The sequence below is a fragment of the Thermobia domestica genome, chromosome 1 (genome assembly GCF_964235325.1).
Source record: "Thermobia domestica chromosome 1, izTheDome1.hap1.1, whole genome shotgun sequence".
Classification (NCBI taxonomy): Eukaryota; Metazoa; Arthropoda; class Insecta; order Zygentoma; family Lepismatidae; genus Thermobia; species Thermobia domestica.
The window spans coordinates 69,668,551-69,696,506 of record NC_137454.1 but is presented as its reverse complement, the minus strand read 5'-3'; the positions used below and the strand labels follow the sequence as shown (position 1 = coordinate 69,696,506).

General features: G+C 38.0%; 1 protein-coding gene across 1 annotated transcript in view; it reads right to left on the bottom strand.

The window, feature by feature from the left end:
- LOC145685811 (hydrocephalus-inducing protein-like) overlaps positions 1-27,956 on the bottom strand; it is a 461,224-nt gene that overhangs the window by 235,268 nt on the left and 198,000 nt on the right. The window contains exons 15-16 of the mRNA XM_081758381.1: positions 21,341-21,557; positions 17,497-17,621 (exon numbers count right to left, since the gene is read on the bottom strand). Coding sequence (XP_081614507.1) covers positions 17,497-17,621; positions 21,341-21,557 — 342 coding nt within the window. The remainder of the gene's footprint in view (positions 1-17,496; positions 17,622-21,340; positions 21,558-27,956) is intronic.

Here is a 27,956-nt window from a genome sequence, read left to right as displayed (position 1 = left end):
TCGGTCCCTCAAATTGAAATAGCAGGAGGGCCGCTTTTGGAAAGTCTAAAAGGTATAATTGGAAGTTTGGAAACAAAACTGGACAGAAAGTTGTCTTCTGTTGAGGCTCAATTGTCGACTGTAAACTCTGAAATTCAGTCAGTAAAATCACAGTTAATGCAAAACTTAAACCAGGTTAGATTAGAACTTTCGGGTGAGATAGCTTCTGCAGTGAGTGATGTAAATAAAGTCAAATCTGACTTAGAAATATTAGCAAATGATGTTGAGAAAAATCGAGAGGTAGTATCCCAAGAAATTAATTCCAAAATTGACGATGTGAATAGTGGTTTAGGAAAATGAGCATATTTCTCAACTCAACAAAAAATTAAGTAGTATTTGTTTCGGCCTCCGTAGACTAAGAGGTAATGTCACAACAGAGGCCTTAGTTTCGGTGTACTATGCAAAATTCCATTCTTTAATAACTTACGGTATTATTTTTTGGGGTTATTCTACTGAATGTATTAGCAAGTTTCGCTTACAAAAGAAAGCACTAAGGGTTGTGTTTGGATTGTCACCAAAATCTTCTTGCAAGCCCATCTTTCGAGGACAAAAAATATTACCATTACCTTGTGCGTATCTATATAAAGTTATCTTGTTTACCGTAAGTAACAAACACTTATTTATTGAAAACAGTAACGTCCATAAATACAATACTCGATTCGTTAATAATTTGCATGTTATCCCCCAAAATTTCTCGTTTTTTCAAAAAAGTGTATATATTAACTGTACAAAAATTTTCAATAAGTTACCTGACTGGCAAACCTTGCAGACAGGCCTCGTTCAACAGTACACACAATAATTGCGATGTATAATGTTTCTATCACTGTGCGAAACCATAAAAAAAAACAATAAAATAATAATAATAATAATAAAGAACTGGAAGACCAAGAGTGTTGAGTGAACAAGTTAAACGTTACATTATTAGGGAAAGAAAAAAGGTTCCAAAAAGTAGTGCTGTGCAATTGGCAACGGATCTGGAAACACGCGGTGTTAAAGTATCAGCCAGTACAGTGCGGAATATTTGCAGGGTATCATGGTCGGATAGCCAGGAAAATGTTCTGGGTGAACAAGACAAATCGTATAAAGAGACTAAAGTTTGAAAAAGAGTATAAAGATAAGGGATCAGGCTTCTTTCTGGAATAGGGTCATATTTTCGGACGAAAGTAAATTTAATGTTATCGAGTCCAATGGGAGGCGTATGGTATGGCGCAAGGTGAATACAGAGATAAATCCTCAAAATCTCGTCCCTAAAGTAAGACACGGAGGAGGGTCCGTGCTCGTCTGGGGTTGTATGAGTGCCTCAGGAGTGGGTCGTCTCCACCTTATCGATGGAGTGATGATCCACAAAGTGTATATTAACATATTAAAGGAATATCTCCATACTAGTGCGCAGAAGATGGTTCTTGAAAACAATTTATTGTTCAGCAAGACAACGACTCCAAACATACAGCGGAAAATACTCGATTGTAGCTACTCTATACAGGGGCGGATCCAGGACGGACTTCTGGGGAAGGGGCGGTCGGCAGTAATACTGCTACTTTTAAGAGCTCCAAACTTTTATGGATGGTTTTATTTATATATAAAATAAGAAAGTTTCCTCTTGTGGGGGGGGCGATGGCCCCGATCGCCCCCCTCTGGATCTGCCCAAGAGGTTTGCTATCTTTCTCAAAGACTTATCCTTCTTATGCACTTTAATAATTACTTTTCTTGTCTCCTAATTTGTTTCTGTTCGGTTGCTTCCCATTTCGACAGCCCACCGTGCAGTTTTTTCACTCCTATTCACAATTAAACTCATTCTGTTACTCGTCATGCTATACAGAGGTGTATACTCAGGTGAATACTAGTGAACCCCAGTTGTGGTATCTTTGTTTCGTATTCGTACGTCAGGTGTACGATCACTTTTTGCGTCTACTCTATACATTTTCTACGGAATTTATTTACTTTCTGACCATTAAACTTGTCTTTGTGGTTCTTTATTGATATATTCATAAAGCTTAGTTTTCATTATTCATATTGTGTGTGTTATTACACTTCTTAAATTTTCTGTTTCTTTTTCGCAGGCATTCTCGTTTCAATAGCATAGGTGTACGAACACTTTCTGCACTCACTGTATGTACAGTAAATACAAATTTATAATTTTTGACTTTACGAAGTATACAATGTAATTGTTCAATAATTAACATAAGCAGGCTTTCATTAATTTATATTAATATAATAATTAACAAAACTAATAAGCGGGTGATTGATGACTCAGTGATAGAGTTTTCATCTATGGTATTCTAACCCAGGACATGTGGGATTTCGATGGCTAATTTTGTGTTCGAAAATTTTCCCGGTGGTACTCTTGGTTCCCTTTCTTATATTTGTTCCATCATCACTCATTAACGAATTTAGTTTATCAAAACTCTATAGCCATATATTCATTCTGTCCGTCAGTGAAACAAACAGTCTCAAGAACTATCTGATGGATTACCAATCAATTTTGGCCATGATGTACAGAGTCAATAGTTAAGAATCGAGTTCCCTGATGAATGTAATATTCAAACCGGAAGCGGTACAAATCAACCATTTCCGGTTTTAACGTTAATCATTATATAGTAAATATGGTAATAGATAGCGAGAAGCGGTTTCCAGTAATCGACATATATAACATTCATGTAGATAGAATGTTACCCAGTTTGTGCATCTGCTGAAAATAATGAGCTTAGGTATTTAGAGAGCATTTTCCGCTTTAGAAAATGTGTGCTTGGTAAAGAATGTAGAGAATTAGCTGAGTCAGGCACGTAGCTAGAATATGGTAATAGGAAGGGGGGGGGGTCTGTCACGAAATACTGTGGTTATTTACCAGGGGCTCAATCATTCTAAACTATTTTATTGGCAACATATATTGGTTCGTTTAGCCAAGATTTCTAATGGGGGCATGATATGAAATACTGTGGTTACACACCAGAGGCTCGATCAATCTAAATATTTCACTGACAACATACCCATATTGATTGGTTAGGACAATAAAATGAGGATATATTAGTAAGTATTTTAATAAGAAGCTATGAAGAAATCTCGAGTAAAATAATACAAAAAAGTATTGAAAAAGATATAGTCTTCCGAGGTCATTCGAATGGTGTCGAGAATTTTGCGTCTGGGAAATTTGCGCCCTACCTCAAGAACAGGGAAAATTGCGCCTGCGATGTACCTCCACCGGGAAGTTTGAGCCCTGCGAAATAAAAGAACCTATTGGAGCTTACGCATTTCCTCGGAGGGGCTGACATTACAGCATAAACAATCCTCCCCCCACAACCATGCCATTTGTGATTTATTTTCATTGTGGCTATATAAGGGGAGAATAAACTTCTGTTTTTTAACGTACCCGTACGGAACCGTATCATAAGAATTGAATTCTTTAAATCGACGTTTTGTGTACTGGATACTGTACATTTTTTCTTCTTTGCGTGTGACGATGGTATGGTCTTTGGTCCTGCATATTTTATGGGGGATAGTGATGGTGACTTGTCCACGGCATTGATTTGTAATCATTTCTTTTAGCGTATTGAAATTTAATTGTTGTCCTGCATTGTAGTTTAATGTAAATCCTCTAATTTTACATATGTAACTGGTGACGTTGGTATCCGGATTGTATATTTCTAGGCTGTAATTTTTTGGTCCTCCACTGACAAATGTCTTGATGTATGCTCGTGGTCCGTAAGATTCCATCTCATTCGATAAGCATCCCAAGTACGTTGAAGGTTCAATGGTTGGCTCCCCGGGCTTTTCTGTAAAAATCACAGAATCCGTGTCGAAATATAAAACACGTTCCTGCAACATTTCCAGGTACTTGTACAGTTCCAGACGTGCCTGACATGTTGTAAATGCACCTAACACGACATTGGTGTTTCGGTTTTGAACAGGCACATGTTCATTGTACTCCCAGAATGCATACAACATCGTATCATTGATGGGTACAATTTGATGGAGTTTAATGTCGGGGGAAGTGAGTTTTTCATAAAATTCTTCCGGCCGATCAATAATTGTGGTCTGGCTAAAGTTTGTACGCTGGCAAAGCTTTCCCCATAATGAGTTCCCACAAAGCTTAGATAAACTTCTTCGTGCAGGATTATTTTCAATTTTGGACGGATCCAATGCAATACCTTCACGCTCCAGGACGGTTTGTATGAATTTTGATTTGTCTTCTTCGGTGACACAGGAACTGGGCCAGCCAGACGCTTCCATTTTTGATTTCAAAAACGTATTGATATATTCCGTGAACAAGCCACCTGTTTTCGTGATGGGATCATATTGTTCAATGTCATAATCCCAAATTTCAAAAATTTCCACTGGTTGATATCCTAATTCTACTGCTTTCTGTATTTCATATGATACCCATGTTCCAGTGAGGCACCGCTCCTGATCGTTGTGCGTACACGTTGCTGTAGGGTCTGGGTTCATTTCTTCGGCACACGCAGCACACAGTGGAAAGAGTAGTTTCTTGTTACATCGGTAAGGCAGGAGACCATGATAAAGATGGCGACTTGGTAATATCGTCATTTTGATCAGACCATTGACTTTATTTATTGGTGGTATATTTTCATCACCCTGTAGATAAATTCGTGGATGCCCTACAGGGTATTTAGCACACTTATTGATGTAAGGATAAAGCGAGACAATATCGAAATATTTTATTACTTCTCCTGCTTTTTCGTCGACTTGGTGGTACAATTTCACGCAATTGGTCCTTCCTCCAAAAAAGCTATCTCTTGGATTTAATGGTCTGCGGTTCATGTACGGGTGATTCTTCAGATACGTCGCCATTGCAGGATTTTGTTTTAAGAACTGATTAAATTCGCACTCCCACATTTCATGTACAATGTACCCCAATTCACGCAGTCTTGCATTTTTTCTTTGCGTTCGTTCATAACGGAATTCCATGGTGTCTTCTGGATTGTTGTAGATGGGCTGATTACGGCCTGTAGTAAAACATACTTTACACCCGTGATAAAAGCAGCCGGCATGCTCGTAGACGTGCTCCTCTAACGTCTCAGGATCTTGGTAGTAACCATCAACATGGAATCCCGCAATAAACACTTCTTTTTGTCGGGCCGCATGTAAGATTTGTTTTTCTTCGGTTTTTTCAATGTAGGCCAGCCATTGCATTGCAGCGATCGATTGGGTACTTCTCCATCGATAGCCATGTGCCGGTAGAATTCCAATGGTGTTGGGTTTGAGGAAATTCCGGCGGAATACTAAATTGGAAGCACTGGCAATCGTGATCGTCTCCAAGAAGGGATTCACTTTGGTTTCTGTTTCAAATGACGTCATAAACGAAACGCATGCTTGTCGCAGTACATTGACATCTTGAATACAATACTTGAGAATTTCTTTCTGGAAATCAAACGTGTCATTACGATGATTGTTGTACCAATGCATGAACTTGTTTCTGTCTTCGACGGCCATTTCATCTGCACCATAATACTTCGTTTCTGGAAGTGGTCCAATATACGATTGATTCTCCTTGGTGTTGAAGAAATGCGGGAAGTAGCCTTTGGTTGCGGGTAAATTGAACGCTTTTGACAATTTACTTAATGCCATAGGTAGGAAGTTCAACGAGTCAATGAACGTCAGATTATTCAACGTTAAACTCAGTATCTTGGTCCCATTTAATATGACGTCGGGTCTCCATTGGCATTGTTCTACCATAGCCTTTAGGATAAAATGTCCATCGTATCCCTTAGCGTTGTGCGCGACACAGAAAATCCTATTTATATTGGGACGACGTTCCCGCAAGTACTGAAGAAAATTATAAACTGGATCCTCTCCTTGGAAAATATGCTGACGCTGACCACACGTACTGCAAGACTGCTGGATATTATTGTTTTCAACACATGCATAACATACTTGTTGTGCAACCAATAAATTTGGAATGTGTACATACGTATTATCGCCAATATTCGTGTCCTGCATAGATTCTATATCATAGAATATCAATAAGGCTTTCTTTGCGTGCATGAGTGAAGGAACACCTGGTTTCAAGCATTGTCGATCAGGAAGCATAAAACATTGATGCGATCCCGGAACAATCTTCTTACAAACATTGCAAAAGATCTCATTGCAATCATGAAGGCGTTCTCCACTTCGTACAAAGGAATATACTCTGTAGCATCTAGTACATTGCTTCACCATTTTGCATACAGGTTCCCCATGATGATATACAATATTACGATGATTGTTAAAACATTCTTCGCCGTAAAATTGACGATTGCAGTCGTTGCATAATACCGGCGTTTGGTTCTTGTCGCATAGAGGTCTCTGTAAACATTTGGAGCATGCTACAGGACAATTTTTCACATGCTCATTACGTTTACTATACTTTTTATGGCACGCTTCACAGTAGAACTTGGTTGCAAAACAAGCAGTTAAAGATTGAATGATGTCAAAATGGCCAGCCAAACAAATCAAATTTATGGGAGTGCGATTTTCATCATTGGGCCCCTCGTACATGATATCATGACCTGAAAAACTAGTATACACTGTAATTTTATATTCTTTGAGGTATGCCTGGAATTGTCGTATTTCATTTACACAGGCACCATGATCCAAATTGACTCCTGCATTTGAACATAACGCATCAACTTCATCGTCCACAATACATTTTCTCTGATGTTGATACTGTGTATATCGTTTTACATCTACATTCTTGTATTTTTTCAGGCCAATAGCAATAACAAGGGCGTACGCCAGGCACCTTGAATCTTGATTTTTTACACGTACAATCCCTCGCTTGATTCGTAACAATTCTTCGTTTTGAAGTACTCCTTGCCGCAAACCGCCGCCATAGCCACGTGGAATATCCACACGATGAAAATGCACGGTGAATGGCTCGTGCAGGAGAAATGCATTGTTACTTTGTAACACTCTTTCGAACGAGGCCCACATCGTTTCCAGTGTCAAGTTTCGTGCTTGGCGAAAACTCACCCAAAATGGTTTATTGGTATTTCGTGGTGATATTACCGATAAACCAACCATCGCCTCATCGTCAACATTGGCTAATAAATGGTCTAGCATTGCTTGGAAACTGTTATGTACATACTGTATGATATCGGTTCCTACGGGCGGTGCGTTGAATTGAATTTCGAGCATTCTGCCCTCAATGTTAAATCGTCTATAATGACGAGTGATTTCATTGCGAACAGTAAAACCCGATTCGGCCATGGTTAAAAATGAAAACAAACAAACAGGTACGGTAAAACAAATATGTAATGGGAAAAAAGGAATTGAGCAGCGTGAATTTACTACAAAAGAAAAGAAGAAAGAAAAATCTTAATCACCTGATAAACAGGAAATCATAACGTTAATGATAAATTCTTAACTAAGCAATTCATGTAAAGGTCCTGAGTTTGATTCCTGGCGGGGCGTTCAGAATCTCATTATGAAAGCACGTGTACTAGAAATCAAAGTTTTTTTTTAAAAAAAATAATTATGTTACTGAAATGTGTGTTTTATTGCTGTCAAACTCGAGACCATTACATCAGCATGTAACTGACCTACCATTCTATAGTGATAAAAAGAATGCATGAAATGAATGAATGTTTTAACAGTGCTGAGATGTGACAAAGTACGCGTAAGCATTTTTTTTTCCCACTCACAACGACCTTTAAATGATGCGTTTGCAAGTTAAAGAGATTCATCAAACATTAACGATACACATACGTAATTGTCGAAACAAAATCTGTATAGCGTATTTTTTTTTATTATTGTGACTAAGCGGTTAGCGTACATGCTTCGGACGTGGAAGGCCCTGGTTCAATCCTCGGTGGGTTTGCTTTTCCACGTCGGGGGCATGTCAAGCCTTTTCTGAAATTTAATATTCTCATGCGTTATCATACATTCTTTTCAAAACTAAGCTAAATGGTTGACGTGCACACCTCATAATACATAAACGTACATAAATCGTCTATAATGACGAGTGATTTCATTACAAACAGTAAAACCCGATTCGGCCATGATTAAAATGAAAACAAACAAACAGGTACGGTAAAACAAATATGTAATGGGAAAAAAGGAATTGAGCAGCGTGAATTTACTACAAAAGAAAAGAAGAAAGAAAAATCTTAATCACCTGATAAACAGGAAATCATAACATTCATGATAAATTCTTAACTAAGCAATTCATGTAAAGGTCCTGAGTTTGATTCCTGGCGGTGTCGTTCAGAATCTCCTTATGAAAGCACGTGTACTAGAAATCAAAGTTTTTTAAAAAATAATTATGTTACTGAAATGAGTGTTTTATTGCTGTCAAACTTGAGACCATTGCATCAGCATGTAACTGACCTACCATTCTATAGTGATAAAAAGAATGCATGAATGAATGAATGTTTCAACAGTACTGAGATGTGATAAAGCACGCGTAAGCATTTTTTTTCTACTCACAACGACCTTTAAATGATGCGTTTGCAAGTTGAAGAGATTCACCGAACATTAACGTTACGCATACGTAATTGTCAAAACAAAATCTGTATAGCGTAAATCTTTTAACCAAATATTCATGCACTCTTTTTTATTTAAGCGGTTAGCGTACATGCTTCGGATGTGGAAGGTCCTGGTTCAATCCACGGTGAGGTTTGCTTTTCACATCGGATCGCTCTCAAGCTTTCTGAAATTTAATATTCTCACGCGTTATCATACATTCTTTTCAAAACTAAGCTAAATGGTTGACGTACACACCTCTGGCCTTGGTTCAATCCCGGGTGATTGTCCGAATATCACGTTAAGCTGAAGGGACGCTAATGCTTTCAAAGAGAATCGAACCATATTATTCTCAGGCATAGTTTCTGAAATTTTGTAATGTATTCTTTTCAAAACTAAGCGTACACATTTTTCTGGCCATGGTTCAATTCCCGACGGGTGCTCGCTAAAGGGACGCTAAACCATATCATTTATCGTGCTTACTTCTAATGTGTGGGGTCCTGATTCGTACTCCCACTTTCCCATTCCACTAATTTCTTCATAGTCTAAATATTTCGTACTAAAGTAAAACAGTGTATTCGTGATCCGCCCACAAATATAAAATAAAAATGATTTTCGAATCTTGTGTGAAAAATAAAATCTCACTGAACTTACCTCAAATTCAATGAACAAAAAGTCGGTGCAGTAAAGCTTCTTAAATGAAGACACTTTTCAAGAACAAACCTTCTCACTCGATAGTTGAGAGCGGTGTAGGATTTGAAAAATGAAATTTAGATTTTTATTTAGGTCGTTGTGAAAACGATGTCACCGTCAGCCAATCAGAAACGAGGAAATTTATAAAATGACATCACAACGAACCAATCAAAACGCTCGCTGCTTTTGTCATGAATCACGAACCAAAACGATGTGTAACAATCGATCGTGACGTCATTCACGTTTCTCAATAGTATCGCAATTCCGATGCCAATTCCCTTCTGCCAGGATCATGTCACTACTTGTCGTAACTGTGACGACATTTCATTTTCCTCATATTCCATACGAGAATGTCAATGTTTGCTTTTTTCATGAATCATGCTGACACGTTCGTAATAAAACAAAAGTAATGCGATCCGCTGACGTTTGCATTTTCAATCATATGTGCTTCTATGTCGTCACACAAAGAAGTCTATCAGCATTTTATTTTAATCCACGTTACACTGTCAGATTTATTTTCTTAAAGTATATGTGTATCCTTTTCAAGAACCATGGTTCGAAACCCACCAAGCACGATTAAAACCGAATTCATTCATAGCTAAACGGTTAGCATACACATCTTTAGTTTGAAAGACCTGAGTTCGATTCCTGGAGAAACATTTCTTAGGATTTTTCTAAAACTTGGTTTAAATTTCTAGTTCGAAAATTTTAAAAGTTTAGTTCGATAAAAAGTTTGATTTGAAAATTTTTAGATGTGATTTACATCTTTAGTTCGAAACTTTTGTTTTTAAAAAATGTTTTAGTTCGACAAAATTTTGTTTCAATTTTTTTTAGTTCGAAATTTTTTTTGGGGTTCGAAAATTTTTTGTTTGAAACTTTTTTGTTTCAAAATTTTTAGTTCGAAAATTTTTTGTTTGAAAATTTTTGTTTAAAATTTTTTAGTTTTGAAATTTTTTTAGTTCGAAAAAATTTTAGTTTAAAATTTCTTGTACTCTGCGGAACCGTTTCGAAAAGAATCGGAGCAGTTTAGGTAAGAAAAAATCTGGCAACACTGTTTCCATTAATGAAGCGCTTACTGAGCAATAAATCGCTTAAACTCACAACAATGTGTTATAAGAAATCTACATGCGACAAGAACGGAACCCTCTTTCATCATTAGAGAATAAATGTATCCTTTTAGAGACACGCTAATTCAAGTACAGGATCTTCATACGTAAACATACAAGGTAACAGACATCTTGCACATAAAAGGAAACGATAATATTTAAGATGAACTTCAGTACAGTAACAATAAAAGGGAACGTAATTCTAAAATCCCTGGTCAAGGGTGGATCGCCATCATATCACTCTGAATTTCCCGCATGGGGTGGGGCTAAGATCATGTGACTTCTATCCGCCAATCAAAATTGAGGTACCAAAACATTCATCTTACACATAAAATGAAACAAATGAGTGAGGGATTTCCACACGTTATACCATGTAACCTGTTCACTGTGTGGCGGGTCTAAAATCATGTGACCTCTATCAGCCAATCAGTATCGTAGTATCAAAGTAAACATCAAAATTGATACCATAATTTAAAAAATCCTAGGACCTAAGATCATGTGACCTCAGGTACCAAAGCACTCATCTTACCCGTAAAAAAAAAACGAATTTCAAAAATCCCGAGTGATGAATTTCCCTGCAAGGGTAAAACATGACGTCATACCATGTGACCTGTTCACCGTGTAGCGGGTCTAAGATCATGTAACCTCTATCAGCCAATCAGAATCGAGGTAGCAAAGTACTCATCAAAGAGGATATCCAAATTTGAAATATCCTAGAGTCTAAGATCACGTGACCGCTATCAACCAATCAAATTCAAGGTATCAAAGCACTCATCTTACCCGTAAAAGAGAACATTTTTTAAAAAAGTCCCAAAGCCTAAGATCACGTGACCTCTATCAGCCAATCAACATCGTGGTACCAAAGGATTCATATTACCGTAAAAGGGAACGAATTTTCAAATATCCCAGGGGTCTAAGATCACGTGACATTTGTCAACCAATCATAAACACTCATCTTACCCGTAAAAGGGAACACATTTCAAAAATCCTGTGTGAGGGATTTCCCCGCGGGGTGACTCATGACGTCATACCACGTGACCTGAAAAATTTGAATTTCCCGCGTGGGCGGGGCCTAACGTCACGTGACCTCTCTCAGCCAATCAGAATCGAGAAAATTTTTGCTGACTCGGCGCAATATACGCGGGGGCCTACTACTGGTATAGACGAACCAATAATTATGGCCCAAAAGGAAAACATCATGAATAGGATTTTTTTCCTTTTCTTCAAAATTTATTTAAAATTTTATGATTCGTACTAGATATAAATATAAAATAAAATATCTACATTAAATTAACATTATTGGAAATTTAAGCGTTACAGCCTATTTGACATATGAGTCTTTAAAAATTTATGGGCTATTTAAAGATATCAAAAGGAAGGAACATATTGAAACATCGAAAAGCAGTGAACCGCAGCCAGCCACAAAGGTTTGTGGGGATGTATAAAGACGTTAGGGGAGGCCCCATAATGAAATATAGGATGAAAGTCTGTTCTTTCCCTATAATAACCATAATGATATACACTAAGGCCACCAAGGATTTTTTTGGGTTGTCGAGTTACCCCTACGTACTTGGGGCCAAGGAAAAGCATATACTTAATACACATGTTATTTTATTAATTACATCAATTGTATTATCTTCGATTATATCTAGTTTATTTTGATAATGGTTCAATTACAACTTTGTCTGGGACGATTGTAACATGTTACAATCTTCCCCGATAGCCATGTTACATTTGTACCCGTTCAACGATCAGTGATAAATACCATGATTTCTCGTAACTACCTTGAGTCAAAGCATCAAACACAATATTCATGTTGTCAAGGAAAGAACATAGATTACACACTCATAGGGTATTTGTTTGCAGTAAACGCATATCTATCAAGAGAAAATAAAATCAAGCCAGTTAAAAATTTACTTACCTCTGTTAAAATCAGGTTTTTCCTTGTCCAGTCTTCCACACTTTACTAACAACATTTTTTTTTCTTTCCAAATACGCCTTGCATGAGTGACTCCAATGACATGTGCAAATGATATTTCGAAACATTTCTACAAGTAATGGCCAATGTTACAATTGATCCGCGTTACAATTGTCCCCGGTCTCCCCTACATACTTCTGTACGATATGACACGTTGCATCCCTATGTGAAATGGGAAGTTTGGTTTCTAAATTTTCTGATAAGTTTCCTTGAGTGTTTTGATTTGCCAGTCCCTATTGAGAACTTTAAGAAATCCATGGGATTTCAGATTTCGATAGCATTCATTGGATGACAAAATAACCTCCTTTCTTCTGTGCTCCTTCTCAACCGTAACAAACACACAATCAGGAGCCATGTACATGTGTCCTCTGATGGAAAAGAAGGACGTATAGATGTAAATTTTGTACTTCTTTCCAAAAAGGCAATGGGCATGGTCATTACTACACTGTTTTTATGTTGAAATTGACATGAATCTGAAAAAATGAATAGTGGATGGATACGTTTCTATTTTTCTTTCAAGATCTAACAGAAAATGTAACAAAGCAGATAAAACCTTATACATTCATCCGTGACTTTGAATGTGCTTTCGAGAGATTGGTTCATTCTATGTAACTCTAGTGACAGATGTAGACGTGAAGCGAGACCTTCTTTGTCAGGTCGGTGTTTCGGCTATGTGCTGTATCGAGTTTTGAGAAATCGCTGTGCATTCGCTCTATCGAGTGCTGACAAAACGAACACGATTAAGTATGCTATACACACGGCACATATTGAGATTTGCCAATTCTGATTTCACACTTCGATTGGGAGCATAAAAAGCATACCTATCTCATATATACCTCCGTTTCTCAAAATTTGTACTCTATCGAGTTTTTTTAAAAAAAACTCTCCTCAGTTGTTTGAAGAACATAATCAGCTTAACTTTATTTGGATTTATAGCATGTTGTTAATTTACAACATTTAATAAATGTATGTAATAAAAATATATTATCTGAAATATTACAGCAAGTTGTTTTATTGTGTTGGTTGGTTGTATCTGAATCATCATCATCATCGGTATTCTGCCTTTATTGGCAGGCCACTTGCTGCAACTGAGAAGATTCTATGCTCTACGTTCTTTCGCTAACCTCTTAGGGTACGAACATGCCGAAGAGACCTCGCGATCGAGGTCGAGGTTTAAGTCGTGGTCGCTACCTCGATGTCTAGGTCGCGGTGGATGAAGGGCGCACATAACGAGGAGGTCGCACCCTAGCTGTGAGTTCTCAGTTTGAGGAGAAACATTACTGTGACGCGTGTGAAATTATTCCGTTAGTGCATAAAAATTACTGTGAAACCACATTTTGAAATTGAAAAGACCAAACAATTTATAAATAGAGATGAAAGCGAGACGAAATATAAGAAATGCCAAGGAATCGTCTCTTGTTTCGAAAAAAAATATTTGAGTCTCATCTCTTGTCCATCTCTATCAATAAATCAAAGATTTTTACATTTTTTTCAATATCCTGTGAAGAAATGCGCTCTTTCAGCACGCAGACTAGAAATCATTTACCAGTAAAATTACAAAAAAAGAAGAAGAAGAATAAGTATGTCTTCAGGTTTCGAAATAAAGGGGGTATTGACTTCAGCAAATGAAGTTTCGTCACGCGATTTCATTATTCGACATTTCCTCCCTATGGATACGTGCCTGTCTTTACAAGTATTTCTATACCTTATACCAGTAACGAATTTAAAAGAAACCCTTTTTATATTAATCTCGGAATTGGGGGGTGGCGTGGAGTTTTTAAGCATAGATATGATTAACAGTAGCTTCTTTTCTTCTTTAGAAATTCCACAATTTACGAACTCAGCCTGAAAGTCCCCTCCCTGTGACCTCCACTTCCTTATATAATAACAAGCTACAATATAATCCTCAAATAAATATAATAACTTACCTGACATTCCCATGTCAGTTGCTATTTTCTTCCATTCTCTATTTAAAACGTGCCTATTGTGATATTGTTTGTGTTTTTTTATCCCATATTGCTGGAACGCTGCACGGAATAAAGTCTTCATTTGTTTAGAATTTCGTCTACAGAGGATTGTGTGTGTCTACGCTTTGCTGCACTATTATATTTTTTATGAAAGACATATTAATAGAACTAATGAGGAATGCTTCAGCAATGTGGAATAAGAAACACAAACATCAAAATAGGCACGTTTTAAATAGAGAATGGAAGAAAATAGCAACTGAAATGGGAATGTCAGATAAGTTATTAATTTGAGAATTATACGTACTGTAGCTTATTATTATATAAGGCAGTGGCGGTTACAGGGAGGCTGCTTTCGGGCTGAAGTCCATAAATTGTAGAATTTTTAAAGAAAAAAAGAAGCCACTGTTAATCATATCTATCCTTTAAAACTACATCCCCCAATTCCGAGATTAATAAAAAGAGTTTCTTCTAAATTCGTTATTGATATAAGGTAAAGAAATACCTTTAAAGGTTGACACGTATCCATAAGGAGGAAACGTCGAATAATGGAATTTCAGTGCCGAAACTTCATTTGCTGCAGATAATACCCTCTCCAGCTCGAAACCTGAAGATATACCTGATTTATTTATTTATTAAATTTTACTGGGAAACGATTTCTCGCCTTAGTGCTGAAAGTAGGCATTTCTTCACAGAAAATTGAATAAAAGTAAAAATCTTTGTTTAGAATATTGATTGAGATGAACAAGAGACGAGACTCAAATATTTTTGCAGGGGGCACGGTGGCTCAGTATTAGAGCGTTCACCTCCGGTGCTTGGGGTCCCAAGTTCGACCCAGCTCCCGCCGTGTGGACTTCGTGGTGGACAAACATCGTGCTCGTGGGTTTTCTCGGGGTTCTCCCGTTTCCTCCACTTTCTTCATTCCACCATTTCATTCATTACTCATCGTCATAGTCTCCTTTAACCTAACCGGTATAGGAATGGGACGTAAAACTTAAATATTTCATTTCATTTTTTAAAATATTTTTGTGAAATAAGAGACGAGACTGGCATTTCTCATATCTCGTCTCGCGTCCATCCCTATTTATAAACTGTTTGATTCTTTCAATTTCAAAATGTGGTTTCGCAGTGATTTTTATGCACTGACGAAATAATTTCATATGCGTCACAGCAAAGTTTCTCCTTAAACTGAGAACTTAACAGCGAGGGTGCGACCTCCTCGCTATGTGCGCCCTTTATCCATAGCGACCTAGACATCGAGGTAGCGAGCGCGACTTAAACCTTGACCTCGATCGCGGTGTAACTTCGGCATGCATTTACTCTTAGGGTACGAACATGCCGAAGAGACCTCGGGATCGAGGTCGAGGTTTAAGTCGCAGTCGCTACCTCGATGTCTAAGTCGCGGTGGATAAAGAGCGCACATAGCGAGGAGGTCGCACCCTCGCTGTAAGTTCTCAGTTTGAGGAGAAACATTACTGTGACGCGTGTGAAATTATTCCGTCAGTGCATAAAAATTGCTGTGAAACCACATTTTGAAATTGAAAGGACCAAAAAGTTTATAAATAGAGATGAAAGCGAGACGAGATATGAGAAATGCCAAGGAATCGTCTCTTGTTTCGAAAAAAAATATTTGAGTCTCATCTCTTGTCCATCTTTATCAATAAATCAAAGATTTTTACATTTTTTCAATATTCTGTGAAGAAATGCGCTCTTTCAACACGCAGACTAGAAATCATTTGCCAGTAAAATTACCAAAAAAAAAAAAAAAAAAGTATGTCTTCAGGTTTCGAAATGGAGGGGGTATTAACTTCAGCAAATGAAGTTTCGTCACTGTAATTCCATTATTCGACATTTCCTTCCTATGGATACTTGCCTGTTTTTACAAGTATTTCTTTACCTTATATCAGTAACAAATTTAGAAGAAACCCTTTTTATAATAATCTCGGAATTGGGGAGGGGGGGTGGAGTTTTTAAGCATAGATATGATTAGCAGTAGCTTCTGTTTTCCTTTAGAAATCCCACAACTTACGAACTCAGCCCGAAAGTCCTCTCCCTGTAACCGCCACTGCCTTATATAATAATAAGCTATAATATAATTTTCAAATAAATATAATAACTTATCTGATATTCCCATGTCAGTTGCTATTTTCTTCCATTCTCTATTTAAAACGTGCCTATTATGATATTGTTTGTGTTTTTTATCCCATATTGCTGGAATATTCCTCACTAATTCTATTAATATGTCTTTCATAATCAAATTTAATACTGCAGCAAAAACTCTCCAGCATAGACACACACAATCCTCTGCAGACGAAATTCGAAACAAATGAAGAATTTATTCCGTGCAGCGCTTCAGGGAGAACCAATGAGAACACGAGCCACAGCGATGCTTCCGCTGAACATCGATGTAAAAACAAACTCGGTTGTTTATCATCGCGACCACTAATTCGCCTTCACGGTTGACCTCTAGGTCGCGATGTAGCGTACATCTTCGGCATGCGCTTACTCATTTGAATCCATGGATTTGTGCCAGTATCGAGGGTGCAACCGCGACTTAGGCTAGTTTTAGACGGAAGCATTTATCGTAACAGATGTGCTGTCAAAAATTTCATATAATATTCTATGGCATCAAAAGTATATGGTGCTTTTAAACGGTAGCATTTTGATAAGCATCTGTCGTGACGTAGCAAACAAATCACTGGAGAAGAGCGCAATTATGGCTCTGAAATTAAGCGTGAAGTAGCTAAAGCTATAGTAATTGTAACAACAGTTCTCGCCGGCCATATTAAAAAACGAAAATCACAAAGAAGTATGGGGACAAAAAGCATCCCTAATCCAACTCATTTTTGTTTACTACAATTCAATTTCCCACACAATACAAAGAGCATGGATATTTAGCCCAAAATCTTTCGCTTCTTTTTAACACACCACGGCGCTGCAATCGGACCAGAAGAAATGCTGGGGAAAATGCTACGAAATAGAGCAGGTTCTATCGACAAGAAATGCCATAGGATATGCCATGGCATGGGAAATGCTATATCATTTGCTACTTTACATCATCGGTAGGATATCGATGATACGATTTTTGCTATGAGAAATGCTACAATAAATGCTTCCGTCTAAAACTAGCCTAAAACCTCGACCTCGATCGCGAGATCTCTTCGGCATGTTCGTATCCTTAGTCTTAAAAATGAATATATATATATATATAACGTTTCGTTACGAAGGCCGAGAAATTGTTTAATAGAAAAGTCTTTACCTCCACATAAAGTTCGCCTGCAAATCTATCCCAACCTTCCAATATAGGAATTATGTCAGCGTAATCTGTTTCAAAACTTTCAAATCGTTTGGCCAATTCGCCACGTTCATCGAGTTCTAATTCATCTTTAAAAAAAAGATAAATGGTTTTACTTTAAATGAATAAACAGAGATATAACAGAAACAAGAAGCAATAGAAGTACTGATGCTCTATAGTATTTTAAAATATACGCTTAATGAAGTTTCTTTAAGCTAAACATAGCTTCAATCGCATTGTTTATCTGTATGTTCTACTCGAGGAAATTGAACCAATTTATCACACACACACACACACACACACACACACATATATATATATATATATATATATATATATATATATATATATATATATATATATATATATATATATATATATGCAGTATTGCGCTAAATTCGTTGTACAAAAGCAGAGGATTGATTCCTGAGAGTAAAACAAGCAAAATAGTTCATATAAACATAGGGTGAAAACCTCATCGTTTACGTGTTATAGGCTACCGAAATCATGAAAAAATAAATGTTGAAGGTTCATAACTCCAAAACTATGGGACCTACCTTGGTCTGGTCAAGATTTCACTTAGGAACTAGTATGTGCTCTATCCAAAAATGCGTGTTTCAGAATCCTGAGGTGCTTTCACAAGAATTTTTATAAAGGGAGTTTGACTAGAGGCCTATGATATGAAGTACTCTCCAACTACCTCCATAAAAATTGTTGCGTGAGTACCTTAGGATTCTAAAACATGTACTTTGGATAGAGCACATACTAGTTTCTAAGTGAAGTCTTGACCCGACTACAGTAGGTCCCATAGTTTTGGAGCTATGGACCTTTAGAATTCATTTTTTCATGTTTTCGACAGCCTATAACACGTAAACGATGGGGTTTTTGCCCTATGTTTATACAAACTTTTTTGTTTGTTTTACTCTCAGGAATCACTCCTCTGCTATTGTACAACGAAATTTGCGCCATACTACATATATATATATATATATATATATACATATACATATATATATATATATATATATATATATATATATATATATATATATATATATATATATATATATATATATGATCGGATCCAGGATATGATAAAGGGAGGGGCTAAGCCGTATTTTGCCGTTTTATCCAGTTCAAAACAGGATTAAAGCCCATTTTATCCAGTGTATATCTGAGCGACAAGGGAGGGGGGCTGTAGCCCCTATAGCCCCCTTGGATCCGCCACTGTATATATAAGCAAGTTAAACAACGAGACTATGGTTCTCTCTCCCGTACTTCGAAATGAGGAGTGTATTTCCAAAACATGCTAAATCCGTTTGGTAGAATTCTTCAGAAAGGGTAAAATAAATTTTAAAAAACTATATCTTTTTACATTCAAACACTATGATAAGTGATATTTCAAACAGAATTTACCACAGAAAATAATGTTTTGACAAAATAATAATAATTACAAAATTTAACGTATGAGGTTCCATAGTATACTTCTTCCATATTCAATACAAAATTGGACATTTTGGATTTGGCATATTTTGGAAATACACTTCTTAAATATTATACGGAAAATTGTGAATTAAGAAGCTACAATGAAGAGAAAGACTGAGACTTCAGATTAAATGCACTACTGTTACAAGAACTGAGTAGTTGTGGCTTAATAGAACATACGTTTACTTCTGGGCAATAACAGTATTAGTTAATAAAACTTAACAAAAGGCAATGTTGCGCTTCTCCCTATTCTAGTGGGTGCATGAGATCTTAGATTCAATTTCCGGCAAGAAATGTTTGAACAACAGTGGTTTATATCCACTTAAACTATAGGTCTTGTCCCACATAGCCTTACTGCTGAGAAAGGACGCAAAATACAAATCAATAAATCAATCTAAAGATTGTGTCGTAGGTAAAAGAGAACAGGTGAATGTTCCCAAAACGTAAATATATATATATATATATATATATATATATATATATATATATATATATATATATATATATATATATATATATATATATATATATATATATAAAACTTCAGCGTTAGTATGATATAATTCATTTTCATTTTTAAAAAAATAAATCACAATGATTCCTCCTTCATATACTTACTATATTATTATTTGGTGAAGATTATTAAGTAAAGTGTCAACTTAGAATCGAATTCGTAATTGACAGTTCTTAATCTAGCTAAAGCTTTCTAGAAGTTTTAATCCTATTAAGTATTTTTACAATAATGAGCATGAAAATCTGAGCTTGAAATGCGAGGAAAGAATTTAAAACTGCCAGAAAAAGTAATATGCAAAAAGACACTTATATTGTGTTTGTCTGGTAGTTTGAAAATGCCTCCTCACCACTTACGTAAGTAGAAACGAATAGTAAGTCACTAGAACTGAAGTATGGACTTCAAAGTGGTTGGCTGAATCCAGACGGTCCTTTTCTATTGTATATGAAACATCAGAATGCAATTTATACCTTTCATATTTCCTTGTCTTAGCCAAATTTACTAATTACGCTGCCGAGAATCATCATGGACGGCCAAGCTTTGCAACGAGACCCCATGCTGCTCACAAAGTTCCTAATGAGTAGTTGTGATACGGAGTCCCATTCGTCCATCAGCGCTGTTGACAACTACTGGATGATCCTTGCTGCATCTAGACACGCTCGGAGAAATATTCACATAGCCTCTTAAACGAGCTCGAAGGCGTTCAAGTCGATAGAACAAGCAGACCACTCTATTCACCAAATATCTTCTCGTGTCGAGAGCTCCGCCACTCCCAATGTCATACGTTGAATAATCCTATCTCCAGTGCCGATTACATTTAAGGACAAGTTTAGTTGAGGGGTTAAGACATCCCTAGAACCCCTATAGGTGAGGATGGGAAGGGGTCACATGTAAAAATAATCGTTTAGGTCGCTGAGAAGAATACAAGTGACATTATCGATGCAATTTAAGTCAAGTTCAGTTCCCAGTGGCAAGGGGATGAGAAGGGGAGAAAAATAAAATATTCAAAATGACGGTATTAATCTCGAATCAATAATTTTCGGATTCACTAAGCTGATTGATGACATTTGGACAGGAACGGACGTGTCAGCTGGTCCAGAAACTGACAGGTGCAATTTCCAAAGGCGTTACTCGTCCTTATTTATTCTTCTGTTCTTTATTTTCTGAGAAGGATCAATGCCGAAGGTGTTGCGCATACATCTGTATATATATATATATATATATATATATATATATATATATATATATATATATATATATATATATATATATATATATATATATATATATATATATATATATGTACGTACTTATGTGTGTACGTGTGTGTGTGTGTGTGTGTCTGTATGTATTTTCCAGCATAGCTCTGGAGCGCCTGGAACAATTTTAACCACACTTTAATTGATTGAGAGGCTAAAATTGAATAGGGAACTAGGAACCCAGCGACACAAAAGTTTCCTCAAGTACCATTCTTACTTTTAAGTCTTTGATTTATTTGATTTTTACTAGTATTTGATTTATTCATTCTGTTTTCAAAATCGACTATCTTTTTATCATCTAGTTGGTGTCACTAATAACTTTTCAGACGCTCGATCTCTAGAGGGGAAGGTAGTCGAAACGATTAGATGTATGCCATGGCTTGTAATAATTAATCAACTCCTGAACCTACTTTTAAATTCTGGGATGCAGCGTGTGCGAAGAGTAGGATAGCGATGCTGATATGGTCTCGATAGTGCTCATAAAAGTTTGGCTGCATTAACAAGCTTTAGAACGTATCTTGTTTCTTTCTCTCTTTTATTTTCACGTTCTTACCTTCTGTCAATCCCTCAATAGCTTCCTGATATTGACTTTTCCTGCTTTTTCTCCTGCCAAGATCTACAGACATTTTGCCCTTCGTCAATAATGGATTCTTTCCGCTTTCCGCTTCAGCTGCTGTATCAGGCTGGCCTTGTCCATGGCCTGGTTTCGGAGTTTTTCCCGGTTTTTCGGATTTTCCTGCAATGCTTTTCTTAGCTTTTTTCTGCGTCACCTATAATAAAGTGTAAGGTATTTGATAAGATATTTGCACACTCTACTTGATTACATTTTTAAAATAGTAAATAAATAAGAGTCTAAATTAGCTTTACTCACTTTGTTCGGGCCATTCTGCCCTCTGTTTGTTTCATAAAATTAAGAAGAAAAGACAGACTTATGTTTTTTCAGTGTTTGAGCCTATTGGTAGCATTTCCAAAACTTGGAACAAAATATATGTTTTATGTAGTGTCACTTTTGCTGTAGAGATCTCTCTGCAGGTCAATATGGTTTATATTTGTAGTATCTTACTCTGGCGGTCTCTTGTCTTTCTTTTCAAAAATACCGTTAGGCCGCCTCCCGCATCTTTTTGTCAGTGTTGTGTTGTGCTTTCCTGCAAAAACCTCGTGTGCGGGATCTTCAGTGTTTGTGTATTGGATTTTCTTCATTCTAATACTTATCAATTCCAGCAACTATACAAATTTATACAGTCCACAATTCCAGAAGCAAAATAAATTGTTATTGTTTTCAGTAACTCATTATCTGTTTAATTAAATGCGCAAAACAATAAATTATTGTTTGGTCGGCGTATACATGGTCCTCCGAACCGGATTACTAGTGCCTATGTGAACTGTTGCTGTGAACAATAATAGACTAGTGATTGAGTGTTTTCTTTTCTCACGAACATAGTGTAGTGTTTTAGAGATGGAGCCGCTAAAAATTAAGAAAAGAACATTAAAGTCAAAAATTACGCGCGAAGAAAAAGCCATCACAGAGTTGGACGCTACCGCAGCGGCAGCCATCTTGGTGCATCAGGCGAAGGCCAGTGAACTCCAGCAGGAGTGTTCAAAGCTGCTGGATGATATTTCGGCGGTGGCAGGAGATGAGGAGTTCGAAAAAGTAGAGGAAGAGTTAGCGGAAATAGACAAGAGAATAGTTCAGATGTGTGTTCAATTGATGGATTTTCAATTGGAGGGAAGTAAAGAAGCTCAGCCTTCGTCTTCGTCTGAAAGGCAACCTGCTAGTGACGTAAGACTACCGCAGTTTCAGTTGCCAGTGTTTTCGGGAAACCTCCATGAGTGGTTATCGTTTCACGATTTATTTGTGGCTTCAGTACACAATAACAAAAATCTCTCAGGTGCTCAAAAGTTGCAGTACCTTAAAACATCCTTGAAAGGGGAACCAGCACAACTCCTTCAAGCGATGCAAACCACGGACAGCAACTACAAAGAGGCGTGGGACATTTTAAACGCACGTTATCACAATAAGAGGGAAATAGTGAACGCGACAATTAAGCGCTTAGTCACGCAACCCGTAATACAACAAGAATCGCCAGCCGCCCTACGTAAGTTAATTGATACCACAATGGAGTGCACGCGGTCCCTCAAGGTGCTCGAGCAACCAGTCGAACACTGGGATGTTATCTTGGTTTATCATATCACGGATAAACTGGACAGTGAAAGTCGTAGACAGTGGGAACTTTCATTGAAAACAAATGAACAGCCATCATTTGAGCAGCTCGCAGAGTTCCTCGATAACAGAGCCCGCGCGCTCGCAGTGTCTGCCGGCGGGAAAACGCGCGTCGCCGGAAGTAGCGAGCAAGTGAAGAATCGCGACAAAAAACAAACTTCCTCCCATGTTACCACCAGTGAACGTGGTCAAACATTATGTGACGTATGCAGTGCAATCCACCCCCTCTACAAATGTGCGGAGTTCACAAAACTCAAAGTGTCGGATCGTGTCACCCTGGTGAAAGAGAAAAAGCTGTGTTTTAATTGTCTGCGGAAATCGTGTAGAAAGGATACGTGCGCATCTAGTACGTGTCGCAAGTGCGCTAAAAAACATCATACTCTCTTGCACTACGAGAGAGCTGAGTCACCAGTGCGTGAATCAAATATCACGGCCCATGTTGCAGCGGACGCAAGTGTACCACAGGTGTTACTATGTACTGCCATCGTGAAAGTAAGAGGAAATAATGGTGTGTATTACCCCTTCAGAGCGATGCTAGATTGCGCGAGTGAATCTAGTTTTGTCACCGAGAACTGTGTACAAAAGCTGGGTCTCAAGAAAAAGAAATCCAGTATTGTGATTTCGGGGATTACAGGAGCAGGAGTGGCGACAGCGAGTGCAATGGTGGACTTAGAGTTTCAGTCATTCGGGGGAAGAAGTGAAACTTTTGAAACTCGTGCTGTGGTAGTTCAGAAAGTTACATCTGATCTACCCAAACAAAAGTGTCCTGGTGCTACAAACTGGTCTCATTTAGAGGGCCTAAGATTAGCAGATCCCACTTTCAACGTAGTGGGCCCCATTGACATTCTGTTGGGAGCGGACGTGTTTCCATCACTTATGTTGAGCGGGAAGTGTATGGGGCCACCCGGGACGCCTGTCGCATTAGAAACTAGTCTCGGCTGGGTGCTACCTGGCAATATAGGTCCGACAAGTGGGAAGCTAACGGTAACGTCACATCGAGTTTCCTGCGAGATCGATGAAGCTTTTCGCCAGTTTTGGGAGTTAGAAGAGCTCCCACTTACAAAACACCTGTCCAAGGAAGAAAGGAGCTGTGAAGAACATTTTGTAGCTACACACCACCGTGACGAGCACGGAATTTATGTGGTGAGACTACCTTTCAGGGGTAACACAGCCCCATTAGGCAGATCACGTGAAATCGCAGTGAAGAGGCTATTAAATACCGAACGGAAGTTAGCTAAACAACCCTCCCTTCAGCAACAATATCGCGACTTCATGAGGGAATATATTCAGTTAGGACATATGGAACTCATTCCCCCAAGCGAGAGAAACGTTCCAGTTGAAACTAGTTGTTACCTACCACATCATGCTGTTTTGAAGCCCACCAGCTCCACTACGAAGGTGCGAGTGGTCTTCGATGGGAGTGCAAGAACAACTTCGGGTGTATCTCTAAATCAGAAGCTCATGGTGGGGCCAAAATTGCAGGACGATATTTTCCCGATTCTTGTTCGTTTTCGTGAGCATCGTGTTCCCTTATGTGCGGATATTGCAAAAATGTACCGGGCAGTGTTAGTACATAAGGACGACGTCGACTTCCAAAGAATTGTGTGGAGAGATTCTCCAAGTTCACCAATCGAAGACTACCGTTTGTTAACAGTGACGTACGGTACTGCATCTGCTAGCTTCTTGGCAACCAGATGCTTGCTCCAGGTAGTTGAAGAAGAAGGGGAGAAGTATCCTTTAGCAGCGAAGGCGGTGAGAAGAGATTTTTTCATGGATGACTTCCTCGGAGGTGCAGCTAGTGTGAGCGAAGCAATTGAGCTACAACAGCTGATTCAACTTTTGCGAGAAGGAGGCTTCGAACTTCGAAAGTGGCTATCTAGCGAACCGGAAGTGCTCTAGGCTGTTCCTCCCCATATGCGTGAAATTGACCTACAATTCAACTTTGACACCGATAACAATATCAAGACCCTCGGAGTACAGTGGTCACCTGTTAGCGACGAGTTTGGGTTCAACGTGCCTCCCTCTCCCTCTGCAGTGTGGACAAAACGAAAAGTGTTGTCAGAGATTGCCAAGATTTTCGATCCCCTTGGCCTCCTCTCCCCAGTAACCATCAGGGGCAAGATGATGTTACAATCATTGTGGAAGGAAAGTTTCGGTTGGGACGACCCCCTCCCCTTTGAAACAAGTGCAGCCTGGCGAGATTACTGCGATGAGTTGTTTGTGCTTCGTGAAGTGAAGGTCGAACGATGCATTGTGCCCTCTGACGCCGTCAGCTGTCAATTAATAGGCTTCTCTGATGCTAGTGAGCGGGCCTATTCTGCAGTCGCCTATTTACGAGCAGAGCGTCTTAACGGTCGTGTCGACGTGCGACTCATTGCTGCAAAGACCAAAGTTGCTCCCATCAAAACAGTTTCCCTACCCCGATTGGAACTGTGCGTCGCATTGTTGCTGGCCAAATTGTTGAAAACAGTTGCAAGTGCCATCAGTGTAAACGTCCAGGATACAAGGGCCTTCACTGACTCCACTGTTGTGTTGGCCTGGTTAGCCCAGTCACCTGACAAGTGGAAAACTTTCGTTTCAAATCGGGTACCGAAAATACAAGGAATTTTGCCTTCGTCATAATGGTCACATACCAAGAGTGAAGATAATGCAGCTGATTGTGCGTCAGGGGGGGTAAAGCCCGGCGAGCTCTTAGAACATCCCCTGTGGTGGAGCGGTCCAGAGTGGTTGCGCGAAGCAATGTTGCCATAGCCTCCATATCCTCTCGCTGACTTTACTACAGAAGTGGAAGAAAAGAAAAAAATTTATCACCTTTATGTGTGTGCAGTCTGAAAATGACATTGTGAACCGTTTCTCCTCCCTAGTGAGATTGAAGCGTGTAGTGGGTTGTGTGAACAGCACATGAACTGTGTTTATTTATATTATTTGCATATCAAATTTTTTTCTTCATTTTGGGAATATTTAATATTTTAATTAGGTCTATTTACATATTCATTTTATTCGTTTTGCATATGTAGCAGCGGGAACAGACGACATATTAGTATTTTATGTATATATATTATTGGTTTAGTGTATTTGATTATATATAGAGCAACAACAGGACTGGACATGATAATGGGACAGAGATATTTAATATAATTTACATATTATACTGGAGAAGATAGAAGATTTTGAGCTTCACATACGCTAGTTTGCTTTTCGTAGAGGCAGAGAAGTCCTCAAGAAAAAAAACTTTAAGAAAGCTTGCTTCTCTGTTAGGGCTTTGTTCTACTGCAGCTTGGAGATGTACAGTTATCCACTGTAGCCACCCTATTTTGATATTGTGTCTATGAGCTCCAATACTTCGTCCATAAGCAGAGATAGTCACAATTCCTAGTGTATTATTTGTTAGGAACATACACTGATACTGTGGAGACAGCAAGTCGATGTTCACAATAATTTCGAAGCAAGCAAAATTTTAGCGTATCCGTGACGAATTGACGATACAATAAAGTGTAAACTTTGCAAGCCACACCTCTTTTTCACGTCCTACATACAGGATGCGTGGCTTGGGCTAACGAACTTCTGCCTGAGAGGAGAAGTTGAAAAATTTGAAATTTTGGACGAGTCCATTTTAGTCCTAGTTGTAATAATTCAGAAACATCCGTCAGATGTCTCTGGTGTGTGGTAATTTTCGTCTGCTTTCCCCTGTTTGGTCTGCTACCTGAGTATGCTTAAATAATGTGTAAATAAACTTTCTGAATGTATCCGTATTATTTAGATATATTTAAATCGATATTTTGTGTGTTATACATGAATGGCTTGTTCTAATAGTAATCATGGACCTGGTTGATGGTTTTGAGAGGTGACCTATGGGCAAACACAAACCTAGTTTTTTTTTAACCTTGTCCATACATCAAGGCTGAATGTAAAAGAAGGGAACCCTCAACCAAGAATCTATCCTTATTTTCAGGTGCGAGATCATGACAACCTTATAGGGACTGTTCTAGTATTATATAATATAGGTAGTTTGTATTATTTTATTCTACGCCGTAAAAACAGTCTAAAGTTAAAAGCATGAAAAATAAACATTCCAGGCTTACGCCATGCTAAATGTCAATTGGTCAGGAAGTAAAGTAATTCATAACTAGATGGCAGCACAAGTCACGACAGTATCACGAACATGTCTAGTGACAAGTTGAGTATTATTTTTTTGTGTTTAACTAAACATTACAAGTGAACAGAATATTGTGCTCGTGAGTTCTACACCTCAAATAAAAGCTTATTAAATAAGCTAGCGCATGCATAGAGTAGCATAAAACAGTTTCATTAGTGTGAGCTAAAAAACGCATAAATTTAAACAAACTTGTAGAGTTTTCAAGTTAAGTAGGTCACAAGCAAGCGTCCGGTGAGGGTGAATCCTACCCTACCTATTTTGGAGAAGTGGTTGAAAGTGGTTTGACCCGACGCGGCGTTCAAACAGACAATGAACTTCCGAACTAATAAAACTGAAAGCGCGGAGTACAGTTGACAGTTGATTCAGAATTTCGAGAGGATACATATCGGTTGCGAAAATTCGTTTTTTTTTCGAAGTGGCAGTTAATTCTTAGTTTTGTGGAATACACATAGCCTACGACAACTACGGTTTTCGAAATGACAGTCTTTTCTTAGTTTAAAAGCATATACATAATTTGCTACGAATTCGGTTTTAGACAGTGGTTTGATAGTGTTTAAAACAATGTGTGGCGAATTCAGGATTGGTGACAATGTTATTTTAACCTGTGAAGTGTTTTGCCTAAACTATACACAAAATCATGTTTCAAGCTCAAGAGAGTATGTGCCTATTTTATTCGTTGTGAATATTAATCAAACACTAAATTATTGGTCTTGCAGAACTTAGACGCCAGTCATGTTAGACCGTGACCAATGTTGCTTTACTTCGCAGCTTGTTTCGATAAATAGTACACGC